This window comes from Siphateles boraxobius, unplaced genomic scaffold (assembly GCF_051911475.1).
Source record: "Siphateles boraxobius isolate OS27281-9 unplaced genomic scaffold, OSU_SipBor_1 41, whole genome shotgun sequence".
Taxonomy (NCBI): Eukaryota; Metazoa; Chordata; class Actinopteri; order Cypriniformes; family Leuciscidae; genus Siphateles; species Siphateles boraxobius.
This window is the reverse complement of record NW_027509042.1, coordinates 6,377,739-6,396,756: the sequence shown is the minus strand read 5'-3', so window position 1 is coordinate 6,396,756 and position 19,018 is coordinate 6,377,739. Positions and strand designations below refer to the sequence as shown.

General features: G+C 36.2%; 1 protein-coding gene across 2 annotated transcripts in view; it reads right to left on the bottom strand.

The window, feature by feature from the left end:
• grm4 (glutamate receptor, metabotropic 4) overlaps window positions 1-19,018 on the bottom strand; it is a 181,625-nt gene that overhangs the window by 34,694 nt on the left and 127,913 nt on the right. For both annotated transcript variants that reach the window (XM_077198025.1, XM_077198026.1), the window contains exon 6: window positions 18,364-18,504. In XM_077198025.1, coding sequence (XP_077054140.1) covers window positions 18,364-18,504 — 141 coding nt within the window. The remainder of the gene's footprint in view (window positions 1-18,363; window positions 18,505-19,018) is intronic.

Sequence of the window (19,018 nt, the reverse complement as noted above, 5' to 3'; positions counted from 1 at the left end):
TAAAAAAAGAAAGAAGAAACAATGAAAATGTACATTAAAAGTGAATGCTCCTACATAAATGAATGCAAATGGTTGAGAACAAACAGTAAGTAATTTCTTGTTCAATGACAAAACCTGGTTCTTAAGCACATAGGATGTAATTATGCCAAAAAGTTGCCAAAACATTTCCATTAAGGTAGCAGCTCAGAGTTCTATCATCCTATCATATAGATAATTGGCACATATGGAATTGTAGTAAGACTTCTATTTGGAGCTATAAAACCATTACAGGGATGTAAGAATGATCTGAAAAAGGCACATTATAAATCTCATCAAGCTCTCTTCACAAGTATGACAATTTGAAATGCCTAGTTGCTATGGATACACTAATTTGAGATATCATTAGAATATGTAAAGAAGCATCATTCTAGCATTTTTGTCATAAATGTTTCATAATTAGGCCTAAAACGTTGTGACAATTATGATATAATATGAAAATGTATATTCAGGCACAGATTGGATCATGAATATTAATTTTGTGATTCACAGAAAGGCATATATATATATATATATATATATATATATATATATATATATTTTTTTTTTTTTCATAATAGCAATTAAAAGCAATGCATAAAATGCTTACAGTACACATATTACTAGATACATAATTGCAGAAAATAAAATAGAATGAATACATAAATAATTTTAAATAAAATTTAATACAATTAGAAAATATAAATTCCCTCACCACACTGTGAAAAATTATATGATCAATAAGTTATGACAACATATGTTTTTACATTGCTTTAACTCACCAAAATAAGTTATGCAATTTTCAACTTTTTTTAATGTTATTCAAGATCTAACTCATTTTTAAGTCATTTTAATGTAATTTAAGTTGAAATTACTTAGACATCAAAGTTGATTGTACTTAAATTAAATAATAAAATAAAAAGGAGGGGCAACCAGTTGGCTTCTTACAGTACTGCTTACTTAAAAAAATATATTGGCATCCCAATTTAAAACAAAGTTAAAGGTATTGAAGGTAGAAATCCCCAAAAATACTTTTTTCCAATTTTTTTCAAACTGTCTTTATATATCAATGCATAATTAAAATGTAAGTACTCTGGAAAATAAATTATAAAAATCGAGTGTCTGTAGTTCTCTCAGGACTGTAATAAACACAGCTCATTATACCATTCGGGACGAAAGAAATGATTGGCTGGGGCGACTGTCACTCTCCCTCGCTACCATGGATACCACCTCTGCTGATACAGGAGGAGCCCAAATGCACGCACCCGTTTGAAAAGGAACGGAAGCTAGTAATAACAAACAATTATGGCAGAGAAAGAACAGTCACAATTCTCAGTAACGTTACCTGCATATAGAGGCAGCGAAGTCAAACGAGTTAAAAAAAGGAAGACAGTATTTGAAAAGGCTATGAACAAAAAGTCTTTGGATAAATAAAGAAATCATAAGAGAGTCGGCGTGGCTTTCCAGCGTCGGCTACTACTGAGTGATCTCAAGGGGCTGAAAAGTGACTCCATGATGGCTTTATTTCTGCTGGACAGGTAATCTTGCTGTTTTCATTTTGATGGCATTTATTTTTTCATGAAGCATGTATCACTAGCACACCTAACTACCTAATATTAGCTACCTAACGTTACGTAGCATAACTAACGGTACTGGCTTAGCTATGACAGTGTAACTTTGGTGTCGACTAGTATAACGTTACTGTTAGTGAGCCAGGGTTTAGACGATAAATAAGCAATAGGCCTATCTGCAGTCGAAAGCTGTTTTATTTAATTTCGCCGAATCTAACTTTAGGTTAAAAAGTTTAGGGGATCTATTTTTATACCTAGCTTTACCCTCTGCCTAAACTGTGTTCCTATTTTCACCGTGAACTCTACCTACTCCGTTTTTTCACGTTTGGTTTGATGTTATATGCTCTACATATGTTTACATATGTCTTTATGTTGTATCTGTATGTGCTATACAATATATGTTGTGTGTGTGTGTGTTATATTATCTTGGGTCTGCAATGCAGTTGTGAGAAGGTGTTTGAGTGTATGTAATTCAGTTTATCTGTAAACAATCTTATGTTATGAATCTTACAAATTCACCTTCATCACAGTGTAACTGATAGTAACGGCAAACGTGTATCAATGAAGCTATTTATAGCTTTGCCTTATATTGAGTTTGATTCCGTTACGAGCTAGTAAAATATTTTAAACTTTACAAGTATCGTTATGCGAGCTGGATAGTGAGTACTAACAGCCATGTTAATTGTTTATATTCATACTGATAAAGTTAGTTATTTTATTACTTGTGATTCTGACATGATGTCACTACATCTGGTAAAGCTGGTAAATACGTCCGACTCTTCCAGCTGAGCGAATGGCCGGGATCGCGCGTTCATTTGTTTTGGGGGCATGGCTTTGGAAGGAGCCGAGTAGGGAGGGAGTGGGAGTTAATGGAATAATGAGCTGTGTTTATTGTAGTCCTAAGAGGACTACAGACACTCGATTTTTATAATTTCTTTTCCAGAGTACTTACATTTTAATTATGCATTGATATATAAAGACAGTTTAAACAAATTTTGACTAAAAGTATTTTTGTGGATTTCTACCTACAATACCTTTAATATATATATATATATATATATATATATATATATATATATATATATAATTTTAAAGTTAAATAATAAAATAAAATAAAAAGGAGTGGCAACCAGTTGGCTTCTTGCAGTACTATACAGTTGTATGTGTAAAAGGTTGTATTTGAAATAATTTCTACAGGGTTTGTTAAATAATAGTATTTGAATAGAAAGGGGAAGAAAATAATCAAATATACAATATGCCACGAGTTGTCATCTCACATGTTCAGTTATCCAAGTCCCATATCTTGCTCTTCATGCAACGGATAAATGAAAGAGGTCTGGTAACACACGAGGGTGGAATAATAGACAGGGAGACAGCAAGCAAGATTAATTATCTCTCAGCGCTCATATAATCATGCCAGACAGCTGTATATTCATTAGAGCTGGAGTTGCTCAGCATGTTTTTTTGTTTTTTTGTAAGGTCTTAATTGCAAAGGAGCTGTTTCAATTATGACCCTGCCAGAACAAACCGGAGAGATAGCTGTCAGATGTCAGGTTGGCAGATTGCAGGGTACACTCTTTAGAATAAAGCCTGTGCCATTGTCATTTTGAGTTAATGCCAGCGTTTACAGTACTTTTACAGTATTTCAAAAAACTGCAAAAACTGAAAGAACAATCATTACTCCATACAATAGGATTTCTTTCAGGTTAATGCCGCTTAGTGCAGTATTTTACTGCTGTTTGAAATTTCAAAAGGCTGGTTTCCTCTTTTACTCAATTCTCTTTGCATGTTCGCCCAAGACAAACCCATCTCTTCCTACATTTGCAAACCTTTTCTTATCTAAACAAAGCCAGAGTGTCTTTTCTCTTTTTTTTCCAGAAGCTAATGTTAGTAAAGAAATGTCTGTCCCATTCTTCTAGGGTTTCTAATCACCAGAACTTCAGCTTTGCCTTAAACAGAAAGCCAAAGGCAATTTAACATCCTCGACAGTCCCTTTGCATCTTGAAAACCCTAAATTAAAGAGGCAGGTTTTGCTTGTGTAATTGTTCACCACAAGCATAACTATTTGTGGGTGGGGGGGAGATGTTCGACTTCCGCCGTGAAAAAAAAATCCATTGTAAATCTTTCACACTGGGGGAGGATGGCTAGCCCACACACTTCTTAATGCTCTTCGTACGCAAACACACACACACAACAAACGCATTAGCACTCTCTCTGGCGGACGAACACACTCATTCATGCCGTTTGTGTGCACACAAAATCCTTCAAATGTGACAAGTTACAAGTTAACTCCTCATCTGAGCACATTCACATACGCTACTGTACAACTTGTTAACATTATTTATTAACATTCACTGATTTGCTGAAAAACATTGTTTTATTTAATATATTTTTATAAAATAATTCAAACACTAAGTACTGTGACAACACTGAAATGTTTTTAAAACGTAGAACTTGTATTAGAACATAAAAATTGCAGAAAATAAAATACAATTTATTTAATTAATCAATAAATAAAATAATAATAATTACCAATAAAACAATATAATATAATAAATACAATTTAAAATTAATAACATATTTAGATTTTATCTTCATATGGGGCATTTTTTCAATTAAATTAAATTCACTGCATACTTAATGCATTTTGATCCCAATTAAAAATAATTCATAGAGATCAAATAAATAAATAAATACATAAAAATAAGTTTAAATAATTAAAAATGAATAAAACATTTTTTCTTCATTTGGGTCATTTTCTCACAGAATATTGATACAAATGATTCAATTGATTGGCATCATAAAAAATAATGTTAAAAAAAAACAAAAAAACAAAGCGAAACAAAACCCTTTAAACACAAAATCCTACAAATCCGACAGTTACGAACACAAACTCCTCATCCTAGATTCTAAACACATCCCCGATGGCTATAGAGCCGGCCGCCGTTTGAGAAATCCTTTGCAATTAAGGGAGGCATCTCAGAGAGTTTGTCGGGGGCTGAAAGGTGGCAGAGATGGTGGCCGTGACAGAGTAGCATGCTCATAACCTTCCGTACCTCTCGCTGCTCCAGGGCTTTAAAGACACAAGATGTCCTGCTCTGAGGGCTCATGCTCTCACTGGGAATAATGGCTTTGACTCTCCCCATTTGCCAGAAAAACCTCCAGAGTCTTTTGTCTCACTTAAGTCTCTTGTTTGTGGTTTCGAACTAGTGAATTTTTTCTCAAAGGGTTTTGTGGAAACTGCTGTAGTCTTAACCTCAACAACGGTAAAAAAAATAAATCTTGATACAAAGTGCTTTTGATTCAGACACAATGTGAGCGGTCTATAGAAATGGTTGTGGTGTGCGTGTTACTCAAGGAGTGCCAGTCTCTGAATGCACTTACTGTATAAAAGCAATCCATTAACTTCCGACGAATGAATTAAAATATTCAGCATGGAGATAGCTGCTCTAATTGATTCAAAGGACTGAATGACTGCTTTAGATGTTGCATACATTAGTTTTGGATTTCGGACCTCAAAAATCCCTCAAGCAATCAAAGAAGAAGGGTAATTATTTATGCCCTTTCAAAAATAATTCAGGTAATATTTTGCTGAGAGGCTTCAGGCTTTTTGTCTTAGGTCTAAAAATCTAAATATTAATAGCACATTTACATATACGGAGAAAAAAAAACTTTTCTTCAACAGTCTGTTTAAATGTTTGTTTTACATTGCAAGTCATTCTTTAGCTTTTATGCCAACCGTTACACTTACAACTCAAGGGCACATTTTTGATGACTCATATCTTGCTCTTTGTAGGGATTTACAAGCCCACCTTTATAATCTGTACACAACATTTAGGTTGGATGGTGATAATAGATGGAATCTGCATCACCTCTGCATTTATCAGTCATCTCTTCTGGATGAAAGATAGGTCTTTTTGATCAACGCTCCCATGCAACTATTTAAGACATTTGATGTCTCCTCCCCCACGCCTGAGGGAGGTTTTGTTGGGAACCAAAGAACCTCAAATTTCTTTATTAAAGCTTGGCAATCCAAATTAGGGATGGCGAAAACTAAAAATTTTCTTGACCGACCACCGAGCCTCATTAGCCGGTTGAAACCGGTTAACCAATTAGTTTAAAATATCCAACGCTATTTGAAAAACAGCCATTTCGAGCCGCGCCTGCAATTTCGCAACTCTGTCGCATCTCTCTCTGTCTCCCGCTCACACACACACACACACTGCCCCGGCGCCGCGCGTCCACTCACGTTACTTTTTTAAAATCCCCTACAGCGCGAAACATGAGTCCCGCAAATGCGGCGCCGAGGAGCTTGTATGTAATCGGAGGACAAATGGCTCCTTAGTTTCGAAATGGTTTGGGTACAAGGTGATCGCGTTGAAAATAAAGTCGTTAGTCTAGCGTTAGAAGCTCATTTGAAACATTGCAGCGTGTCATTTAAGAAAATGACAGCTCCGAAGAGACTCCGCTTTAGTTTGAGGTAACGTTAGTCCTAACAATAATAAAGAACGATGATGATCATCATAACCTTATCTGTTACCACTGAAATGTAGATGTAATGTATTTCTACAGTATTACTACTGTATTTAAGCACTGTATCACACAAGTTGCAACTTACTGTGTCATTCTTTTTGGTGAAATGGTCCCACACACTACTTTTCTTTGCACGCTTCATCCTGTCGTCTGCCCTGGCTCTAACCTCCAGTGTTTTAGCCTGTAGCCTGTTTAGCCTGTTTACTTTTCGCAAACCTTGTGAGCGCGCAAACCCAAACGCTGTGACCTCGCGCCAAATATTTTTATTGGTTTATTAAGTACAAACAGGCGAGTTATGAAAAATTGAGTGTGAGGTATTTGTTCACTTCACACAAAAATATCTTGGAATGAGATGGCTAACTGTAGTAGCGTTTAGTCCACTGTCTATAATAGCCTAATTTAGAGATCACTTTTTTTTTTTTAACCGACTACCGACAACTTTGATCGGTTAACGTTGAGACGGTCAACCATCGGTCAAACGGTCATCGGTTAGCATCCCTAATCCAAATCCCATGAATCGCCCCTATGAGACATCCTTCAACACTTTGAATACAAACACGGGCGTCTTGTGTCTCATCATTGTTTTAGAAACAGCCCTATAGTGGGAACCATATATATATATACACTCACCTAAAGTATTATTACGAACACCTGTTCAATTTCTCATTAATGCAATTATCTAATCCAGCGTTTCCCAAACGGGGTCCCGCGGCACCCTGGGGTGCCTTCTGGCGAGAGCAGGGGTGCCGTGTAAAAACTCCATTAAACATTTTAAAATTCAAAAATGTGTAAAAAAAATAAAATAAATGTATCATCAATCTCGCATCGTGGGAAGCGTCTAATAACAACAAATAATGCACACAAATTTATAATAAAAAATGCAAATCATAAGTTTTCTGCGTTCGTTGAATTGCGGGGGTTCCGCATGATTTCATTCTCGTGCTTCATTCCCAGCGTCCACACATAAAGCTGCCTCTTTTTCATGGCTTGTTGCGCTTACGGTCAAATACACACGAAACATTGTCACAACGTCCGTCTTGCCGCATATTCACAAACACATCGGTTATGTTCGTGCTGCTGTCAACGGTAACGCGTGCGATTAATGTTTTTCAGTTTTACGCGTTAAAAAATATTTAAACACAATTAACGCAGCATCCGTTTTTTTAGGTCATCCTTTGGCTAGCCTTACATTATATAATCACGTTCTTATTCATGCAAATGCTTTTAAATCATGCAACCGCGAAAAGACAAAAGAGAACGCGCTGTCTGTGAATGTCCTGCTGACACAGGACGACGCGCATCGCGTGCCAGAATCGACTTCTCTTTCGTGCTTGAACGAATAATAACACACAGTTATGCCAAAATGTCCGTTTTGTTGAGTATCCTCATGAGAGCAGTCTTAAATTAGTTAAAATCTTAAATTAGAGTTGTGAGAAGATGGGACGCGTGTGAGATAAACAAGTGCAGCAGTGACAACAGAATCAAAGAACAGGTAACAGAGCAAATTACTCACTGCTCTTGACTAAAGAACGCTTGTAGCTTTAATAAGGATTCATCTATATTTAATTTATTATTTATGCAGTGAAGACTGTAAAGTGTTTGATAACTTTATTCAATTTCTGTGTATTTCCTGACATCAGTAGCAGTATTGGTTCAGTGATACTGGGCTTCATTCATAAAAAAGATGCCATTAAACAATTATTTAAAATATACTGTCTTTATGTTGTTTATACATTAATTTGGAGATTAACTGTGAAATTATTACATTATAAAATATATTAAAAACAAGCTATCTTGTGCAATTATAACAAAATAAGAAGAAATTAATGATTTCCTAGACTTTAAATGGATGGACAAAAAAATTGATAATATTAAAAAATATCTATATGACAGTAGGCCTATATAAGGCAGTTATTCCCTGTGGTATTGAAAATCAATACATTTCAAGGTATAGTATCAAAGTAGTATCGTGACAACACTAGTGTAGGGTGCCACAAATTTTTCTAAATTTCCAAAGGGTGCCTCGACTGAAAAAAGTTTGGGAAACACTGATCTAATCAACCAATCACATGGCAGTTGCTTCAATGCATTTAGGGGTGTGGTCCTGGTCAAGACAATCTCCTGAACTCCAAACTGAATGTCAGAATGGGAAAGAAAGGTGATTTAAGCAATTTTGAGCGTGGCATGGTTGTTGGAGCCAGACGGGCCGGTCTGAGTATTTCACAATCTGCTCAGTTACTGGGATTTTCACGCACAATCATTTCTAGGGTTTACAAAGAATGGTGTGAAAAGGGAAAAACATCCAGTATGCGGCAGTCCTGTGGGCGAAAATGCCTTGTTGATGCTAGAGGTCAGAGGAGAATGGGCCGACTGATTCAAGCTGATAGAAGAGCAACTTTGACTGAAATAACCACTCGTTACAACCGAGGTATGCAGCAAAGCATTTGTGAAGCCACAACATGCACAACCTTGAGGCAGATGGGCTACAACAGCAGAAGACCCAACCGGGTACCACTCATCTCCACTACAAATAGGAAAAAGAGGCTACAATTTGCAAGAGCTCACCAAAATTGGACAGTTGAAGACTGGAAAAATGTTGCCTGGTCTAATGAGTCTCGATTTCTGTTGAGACATTCAGATGGTAGAGTTAGAATTTGCCGTAAACCGAATGAGAACATGGATCCATCATGCCTTGCTACCACTGTGCAGGCTGGTGGTGGTGGTGTAATGGTGTGGGGGATGTTTTCTTGGCACACTTTAGGCCCCTTAGTGCCAATTGGGCATCGTTTAAATGCCACGGCCTACCTGAGCATTGTTTCTGACCATGTCCATCCCTTTATGGCCACAATGTACCCATCCTCTGATGGCTATTTCCAGCAGGATAATGCACCATATGGAAAAAAGCATAAACATTTACCCGCCCATAGACCCTCCACTTGAAGAAATCAGGACAGAAGTGGTTGAAAGTGGCCAAAAGAAATGGATTCAAATATAGGTAAATGGTATAAATAAATGAATTATTTATAGGTATAAATAAACGGATATGTCTCTCCCTTGTCTACTTGTGATCCAATCGACCAAAACGCATCTTAATACCAGGTGTAAACAGGGCAAACTTGCCTTACAATCCACATTGAGTATAAGTTGCAAGGAAGGAGAGATGCAAACAATGATAGAGATTGTGCTGAGGTTGTGTTCACGGGTACATGCAAAATTAGCTTTGCTGTATATTGCTTTGCTCGAAAAGCAATTAATGTGAAAATGTTTTGGTGTGACCACTCTTTTTTTAGTTTTGCTTCCTGCCAACACTATACATCTCAGTATGGTGGAAAAAAGTTACAAATTCTTCACTAGTAGTCAGCTGCAGGAGATTCACTTGGGTTACAAATGTTTAAGTTTCTGTGCTAGGTTTTTGTGCTTCTTCTACAGGACAGGTGGTGTTATAATGGCAAATTTTGCACACACATATGTTTTTCAGAATCATAAAACCATTCTCAGATACTCGTGGACTTGCTAATCTAAATTAGCAGAAAATTGTGCATGAAAGCTTACAACAGCTTATTATGAAGAGCCTATATCTGCATACAATTTCCATGTTCATACTGCGATCCAGACAGGTGGTAGTACCATATTTAACTTAATTTATAGTGTTAAGGAAGTTTAGATATTTTGGCTCAAAATAAAACAAAGACTCTGATTAAGACAAGTATTGTTGCATAGTAAGTGCTGTGCAGCAGACTGATGAAAGAATTTGCTCACCATTTTCTTAAACACTGCGTAAGTGTTTGAAATGAAGTGGCACAGGACTGCACAATACAGCAGAACTGTGTGCATCTTTACAGCGGCATCATACTTACATCCGTGAATACTAATGATCAAACTGATCCAGACAGCTGACAAAAGATGTTTCCGCAGACCAATGGTCCATTCGACTCCTGAAATAACAACTCCATTTCAAGCTAAGTGTGCATTATACATTGATGTTTATTTTAAATAATTGTTTGGAGAATGCAATTTATGTAATTTAGAACAAGCCCAAATGGAATAATGGGCCAAGAAATCCTTGCTTTGGTTAAAAATATAGTTCTCATGGAATGTCATGGGAAAATTCTAAAAGCAGTGCATCCATTACCAATCTTTCCAATTTATAGCTTATTTTTAAATTTTTATATTTTATAATTCCTGGTTTGCTGCATCTGATTTGAGTGCTTAACTCTATATGTACACTTATAAAAACTCGAAATGGTACTTTCTGAGGCCCATTTTGTGGGAAATATTTGGGCCACTACACCATATATATTCTGTAACAATTTATTGAGATGTTTACATTGGAACTGCTTTTTCTGGTCATTTGGCAAATAAATAAAAAAACATGAATCAAATTAAACCTTTTTGCCAGCAGCAACATTTCCCTCCAACATTTATATCTTTTGGAAATAGTTAAATGAGGCATTTTGTGTACAACCCCAAATCAGAAAAAGTTGGGACATTTTGTAAAATGCAATAAAATCAAGAATCTGTGATTTGTTCATTCTATTTAACCTTTTATTAGCAGACAAAACTACAAATAAACGTTTTCCAATGTTTTCACTGACCAACATAATTGTATTTTGTAAATATGAACAAATTTTGATTTTGATGGCTGCAACACACCCCAAAAAAGTTGGGACAGAGACATATTTACCACTGTCACCTTTCCTTTTAATTACACTTTTTAATCATTTGGGAGTTGAGGATACTAATTGTCGGAGTTTGCTAGAGGAATATTTGCCCAATCTTGTCTGATACAAGACAGCCGCTCAACAGTCTGTGGTCATCAGGCTTGTGCACAATTCAGATTTGAATTGAGAATGACTCCTAAATTCCAATTCAGTTCTTGAATTTGAATTGATGGCAAAAACAGGATCTAGAATTACAATTCGAATTTGAATTAAAGGAAGCAGAATTGCTATTCAAATTAAATTCTAAGAAATTAATATAGATATTTTAAGTGAAGTGTTTAACAATGAAGCTTTACAGTATATATCAGATATGATGGCATTACATATTCTATAAATGATATTAGTTTGAACTACTTGTACAGATTACATTAACAGGAAATATTTTCCCCCAGCAATGAATGTTAAAAGCTCTAGTCACAGAACAAATAATTAAGTTTGATTTATTGTAATTGTAATTTTGTGGAACATGATAGAACATGACTCAGAACATGATATAACATGACTCCCAGCATTACTTTAGTAAATCCTTAGAAGAAAAAAAACAATTTTAGGTGGACATTTGTTTATATATATATATATATACAGTATATATATATATATATATATATATATATATATATATATATATATATATATATATATTAGAACAAAATGTATGCAGGGTTGAGGAGTGAGTTAACTGTAATGAAATTATGTTATTGAATTACAAAATGAATGTAATTGTATTTAGTTGTAATACTGAGGTAAAATGTGTAATTTAATTAGTTACTAATCAAATTAAAAGGAAATTGATTTACATTGATAAAGTAATCCAAATAAAATAATCCAAACCACAATTTATAATAGGTAACTTATAACAGTAAGCAATTATATTGCCAAAGTAACCTTCCTAACGCTGAATGTATGTGAGATTCAACATATTCTTTCTGTTGGGTGACTAGGGTGACCACCCTTCACGCTTTGTGTTGTACCGCACAGCATTTTCACCCCTTGTCCCCCACGCGCATATTGAGAAAATGTCCCGCATTTTTATCAGTCTGTTTGTTTTTAATTATCATATTTAAAAAATGTGCATGCGTTCTTTTGCCTTTTTAAGAAAGCATTTTATTTATTCTTTTTGCGCCGTAGTTTTTCACCTATATTTAACAGCGCTTCGTCAGAAGTACAAATACAACAGCCGTTTTTAAAATCATATCCAATGGTTGAAAAGTAAGGAGTAAACACGCTCACTAGTAGGTTGTCAATCAAAATGTTGAGCGGTGATTTGTTCCATGTGTTCCCTGTCAGAAAACAAATGGATAATTCGGTAAATTAAAATTTTAATTTAACAGAATTGATCAATTTATTGCCTGCTGTAGTTGTTTTAATTCACATCTTTTCTAAAAATATGAAAGTGTTTGGTGTAATATATTCTTATAAGTCTGTCAATAAACTAATTTCATGGTGTTTTATATTTTATTTGTTCATTGTTTATTTTGTTGGATTTGAGTTGGACTTAGTCAGAACTGTTTCAAAAACAGTGATCTGCATGATGCCTGCTGCCTTGCTCAGTGATGTTGAATTTAAATGGCAAGTAAAATAAAGACATGTTATGTTACATTGGTGATGTAATTGTGTTGTCTGAAAGGGACTAAATAACAAAGTATTTTTATCAGCTGAAATGCAGAATACAAATGTTTTTATTAAGTTAAATGGACATTATATATAACAGTTTCAGGTTATGTTTTAGTTTTCGTAACATGTCCCACATCGTCCCACATTTGGTTTGTTTGATGGTGGTCACCCTATGTGTGACTGTGTAGAATTTCTTTGAATTGCCATGAATTTAATTCCACTTCCTGTCATTCCAATTCAAATTCAAATTCAACTTCCTGTGGGGTGGACTCAATTCAATTCAAATTCCAATTCATGAATTGAATGGAGGCCAATTCTGAAATTCTGAATTTTGCACAAGCCTGGTGGTCATCATTGCCTGATTCTCCTTTTCATGATGGGTCATACATTTTCCATAAGACACATATCTGGACTGCAGTAAACAGGCAGGCACATCCCTTCTATGGTGCAGAGTGTCTAGAAACCACTCAGTTTTAGCATTTGCAGAATGAGGCCAGGCATTGTCTTGCTTCCCAGGAAAGATGTCATCTTGATGGCAGTTTTTGTCTCTGTACAATCCAAATATATGCCTCCATGTCAATGGTACCTTCACAATAATGCAAGTTACCCATACCGTTTGCAATGATGCACCTCAATACCAGCACAGATGTTTGCTTTTGCACCTGTCGCTGGTGAAAGTCTGGTTGGTCCCTTTCGTCTTTGGGATTGAGAACTCGATGTCCATTTACTCCCAGAAACAAGCTGAAACATGGACTCATCTGACCACAGCACACATTTCCACTGTCTTTAGACCATCTAAGATGAGCTCCGGCCCAGAGAACTCCCGGCATCTCCACATAGAACTGATGTAAAGCTTTCTCCTTGCGTAACAGAGATTCAAGTGGCATTTCTAAATGCAGAGTCAGACTGTGTTCAGTGAAAACGGTTTTCCAAATTACTCCTGAGCACATGTGTCTGTATTTAACGGATTAGCATGATGGTATCTTGTGCAATGCCAACTGAGGGCTCAAAGGTTACGCACATTCAACCGAGGTCTACTGCCTTACCCAACACAGACTGAGATTTCTCTGGATTCCCTGAATCTTGTGACAATATTATGTATGGAAGATGATGAAAGCCATAATTGCTTTGCAACCTTACAATTGAGAAATGTGATTTTTTAATTGTTTGACAATTCACTCAAGATATTTTGCACAAAGTGATGAGCGATGACCCATTTTTGCTTAAAAAGACTGAGAAGCACTTTTACACCCAAACACGATACCCTCAACTATTACCAATTCACCTGCTCATTGTGGACTGTTTCAAAAGAGTTGGATAATCTAATTTGGATAATCTTTTCACTTTTATTTGGTCTCCGTCCCAACTTTTTTGGGGTGTGTTGCAGCCTTCAAAATCAAAATTTGTTCATATTTACAAAATACAATTATGTTGGTCAGTGAAAACATTGGAAAACGTTTCATTGTACTTTTGTCAGCTAATAAAATATTAAATAGAATGAACAATCACAGATTCTTGATTTTATTGCATTTTACAAAATGTCCCAACTTTTTCTGATTTGGGGTTGTACAATCAATACCCAGGCTAATATATATTTATCAGCATCAGTCAGTCCGATGCTACTCAGCTTCAGACAATGTGCATGTAGATAATTACTGACTATGCATATTGTGAACGGTGCTATACAATTTGATGAATCCGCTTGCGCTTAGTAGCCTGTAGCAACTAGATTAGTGGTTCTCAACCAGTTCTGCTTTAGGACCCAAGTGGAGCACCATAATGGAACCCAAATTGTAAAAATAAAATGTTCTTTAAAAAATGCATTGGTCTTTTATACGTTGCTAAGCTTATTTATTTTTCTAATCTTATCAATACATGGTTATTTGACTATTTTTGGGTCACTACCCCACTGAAAACACTGAGTATAAGCTACAAAATGGACTCAAAAGTCAGGCTGCACGTCACCCCTACTCAAGAGAGCAGTGAAATCATGTAACTACAGCAAACAGATGTCAACAAGCTAAAGTTTGTCCTCCCATCCTCTGATATCACAGAGATCCATCTCAACATGTGCAATCCATAATCACAAGCTGCTCCCTGCATGGAGAATTTCCTGTATGTTCAACCCTGATAAAAGCAGAGCCGAGTGCTACAAACAGAGAAAGACAGAGAGCGAGAGATAGAGAATGGGAAGTAGGTAGAGAGGAGGAGAGGCAGAGAGAGCTGAACGCTGAGATATCCAGCCTTTTAATCCGACAGTAACCAGAGGGCTTTTGTGAGGGCTGGAAAATCGCAGCATTGATGTAGAGCACTCCTCTATCTCTGGCTGCTGGATCTTCGATAAGCGTGGGGGTCAACACAGTCTTTATATTCAAGCATTGCATTCTCTCTGATAAAACAGCAATGCTATACATTTCTGTACTATTAACTTGATATTGAATTCATTATCTAAATTAAATTCAACATGATGCATACATGTGCTTTTGTACTAAATCTAACACGCACTACCATATAAACATGTGGGGTTGGTAAGATTGTTTTAATAGTTTTGAAAGAAGTAATACATTGCTCTGGTCTTCAGTGTCACAAGATCCTTCATAAATCATTCTAATATGCTGATTTGCTGCTCTATAAACGTTTCTTATTATCATCAATGTTAAAAACAGTTGTGCTGCTTAAATTTTTGTGTAAACCACTTTTTTTTTAAGAATTCTTTGACAAATAGAAAGTTCAAAAGAAAAAAAATAGAATATGGTTCTATGGACCTACATACAGTAGGTCTTCACTGTCAGTTTTGATCAATTTAATTTGTCCTTTCTTAATGAAAGTATTTAAAAATCTTACTGACTCCTAAAAATGGCATTTTAAGCTTTTTAAATCAATACACCAACAAAGTAATTTGATTTTGGGGTCAGATCTTGATGTCAATACCACAGTCAGATACTTGGCGCACATTGGGACTCATTCGTGAAACATGAACTGAACAATTTATGTAGCAACAGTTTTTAGAATGATTTACACAGAAATTGGTCCTGCACGTGTTTCATGAATTAGGGCCATTGAGCAAGCTGACAGCATGTCAATAAAGGCCAAAAACCAGGCTTAAGGGCCTCAAGGTGAAAAATATATTTGTGCCATTTGTGTTTTGCTTCAACCATTGACCTTTCTACAAAAAGGAACACTTTACATAAGAAATATGACATCAAATGACTTCTTTATCACTAGTTAGCACTCTCCAACAGTGACATCAGTGGATTAAGTTTGAGCGGGGGACTTCCCTTGAGCTTGATGTGTTCTCACTAAGCTCCTACAGCGAATGCTAGGAGGGAACGGCAATATACTAGCAAACATTGCTGTGATTGGTTGATTACACCGTCAGTGCACAAATCCACATCAATGGGTCAAACTGATGGAACAGGACTGACTAATTACAGAGTAAACAACCCAATCAATTGGTCAACACTGCGTTCAGGCACGTCCGAATCAAAGCGAACTTGAAATGACTTGAAATTATCTGTGAGTGAACCATGTTTGTGAGCACTCAGCTTGGTTAAATTTAAGCTGCATCATGTGTGCTTGTGACCATCATTACATCTGCCATGTTTACCAAAATTTTTTTTTAAATAATTATAAACACCAAAACAGTTAATGATAAATATAATATGCATTAAATACTTAATATATGCTAACAAAAATATTATAGTTACACCAATATTGAAATTGTGTCTCATACAAAAAGGCAATAATTATTTTCAGGCTATAGCAATAATCTACATTGTCGACATTATACTATTTTGACTAATCAAAAATAAAACAGTAAAATTATTTTTTTACTTAAACATTATACAGGATTGTACAGTATGACAAATGCACATTAGAAGGATTTCTGAAGGATCATGTGACACTGCTGACTGGAGTAATGTTGCTCAAAATTATTTTTTTAACTGTTATAATATTAATACAAAATAATATATATATATATATGTAGTATTGTGCTGCTTGATTATTGGTATAAACTAAATGCGATTTCATAGGTCTTTTTCATCTGAAAAACAGTTTCAACATTAAATAAATAAATAAATACTGCAAATAACACCTTGCATGGTGTATGTAAAACCCAGCTCACAGCTAATGAAATGGATAAAAGACAGTGTTGTCATAGAATCAGCTTTGATTCATACCCCAAATATGTTTCACAGATCCTCCATCACATTAGTCATTAACGAAAATGTCAGCTGGAATTCGGGCAAATCTGTGGGTGCCTGTTGACTCATGCATTAGCATTGTCCCTCTGAGGCTATATTTGAGGCAACACTGTAGTCTGTCTAGATGACTAAAAAAACAACAACTCCTCACTGTGCTAATAACACTATGCAAAACAAACTCAGAATTTTATCAGAAAGTACAGGTCCTGAATGCACGACATTCTAGGAATCATGCTAGCTAAACCTTAATGGAAAATACATGCAGATCTAAACTGTTAATCTCCATCAGCAGTTATTACAGCACTGAAAACACCTAGACCCTGGAGACCGTCGCTATGCTAACTCGAGAGTCCATAGCGAACGATAAAGGTTTATCCAGCCACAGCTGTAGTAGCCTCCGGTTCTGAAACCGTGCTTTCAGACAAATATTACATCCTCCCTTTGAGACAAAGCTGTTAGAGGATGCGACCCAGTTAAGGCTGCATTGTATTTCAACATGAAGTCGTTTTCTTGAACTAATAAAGCTGTGCAAACAGTCTTAACACCATTTTCATTACCCATGTGGCATTATAAATCTGCTACAATGTGCATGGCAAATACCAAATTGTTCTTTACATGAATAATCAAGCCTGATGTCAGCATTCAGTATGTGCAATACACTCACACGCCTCGTTTTTTAGATGTGAACCCTTGGGTGTAGCAAAAGCATGCAAGAAATATATTCAAACACAAAACTACCACAGAAGAAAGAAAAAGCTGTGCTCAGTGGCATGTTTTGCATCTCTTTCACGCACACAGAAAACAGCCTACCATATTTTTTAATCAAGTGAATAGAAGCACAGCATTTAATCACCAATGGCTATTCAAGAATGTAAGGTAACAATGATGAATTTTCTTGTGGGTGCAGTAATTAGCATAAAGAAAAAGTGATTTATTATGTTGTGGTGGAGCGATGGATTTTGTTTCAGGCCAGATACTTCTTGTAGCACGCTAAAGGCCAGCCATTACAAGTGAGCCCACTGACAAGGATTATGCACAGTGACATTTAGCGCGCTGAGATGTTACAGTGAGCCCCTTTGCCACAGTCACATATAATTTGGCTTCCGCCGTCTCTAGCAGGTCACCGCACCGATACTGAACCAGGAGGTTAATATCCTGCCCTGCTTACTGGTGCAGTGCAGTAAGCGCTGTAATGCTCGGTAGGCTACATGCTGAGAATTAGATGCGCTACCGTAGCCACCCTCAAAAAGGTCTGCCGGCGGAAACCCCTCCTCGTAAGATCGCAACCTGCACTGATTGGATGAAGCCTGAAATGTGTTGCTAGGAGTCAACCTTTCTTCACAGCCAAACGGACGGGCTCTGACCGGGGCTGAACTTATAACTGACGGGGCCGCCTCGAGACTTCTCTCTTCCCCCGAGAGAATCAATTAAAGATCATCATCTCTTTTCCAATTGGCTGAATTGCATTGGTTCTGTGTGCTTAGCATAGGGATGCTGCTGCTGTGCATCAGAAAACATCAGACGTAGAACAGCTTTGCTGTGGTATGACTAATCAGACTCTGGTGTAAACAAAGGCCCATTTCAGGCGATCTGAAAAAAGCAGGCCTAGTCTTTTACGATAGATTTGGCTTCTCCCTTTTTCTCACTTTCTCTCTTTTATGGAGCTCTGTGAAATGGAGTATTGCCAGAGGGAGAGATACTTACTTGTGCATTTCTTAATGCCAGATCCCTTCTTCAAGGCATGGCGGCTGAGCTTGCAGTTGAAATTGTTCTCCCAGAACTCAGCAAACCAGATATTCCTCCGGTTGTTCTCGAGCGTGCGGCTGGTGAAGTAGCGATCAAAGCCTGAGGGTAGATCGATGAGATCAGTGTCACTTCAATGCGCTCTGTCAGAGTCAAAGCTCTCAGCCAATGAACTTCAGAGAGCAACATGATTTGACGGAAAATTTGCATGTAACATCATTTTTGTCTCACCGAGAATGTTTTGCTATGAAAAGTTCACCCAAAAATTATATCATCATTTACTCGTCCTCAAGTAATTCCAAATAAGTTGCTATTTTTCTGTGGAACACATAGGGGGCATTTTATAAACAATCTTCATGCAGTTTATACTGCAGTTACCACAGCAGTTATTTTGTTGTAAATTAATTGGTATATTTTCATTTGATTAAAAGTTTGATTAAATTGTTACAATTTTATGAATTAATGTCATTATACAATTTTTATGATAAATTAGTTTTTGAAGCATATAACAGGTTAAATTAAAAATATGAAAAGTTAACTTAATCTGTGGAGTTTACTTGCATGTAAACAAAAAGTTACGCGTACATGCATTTCCTTCCTTGTTAAAGAATATTGT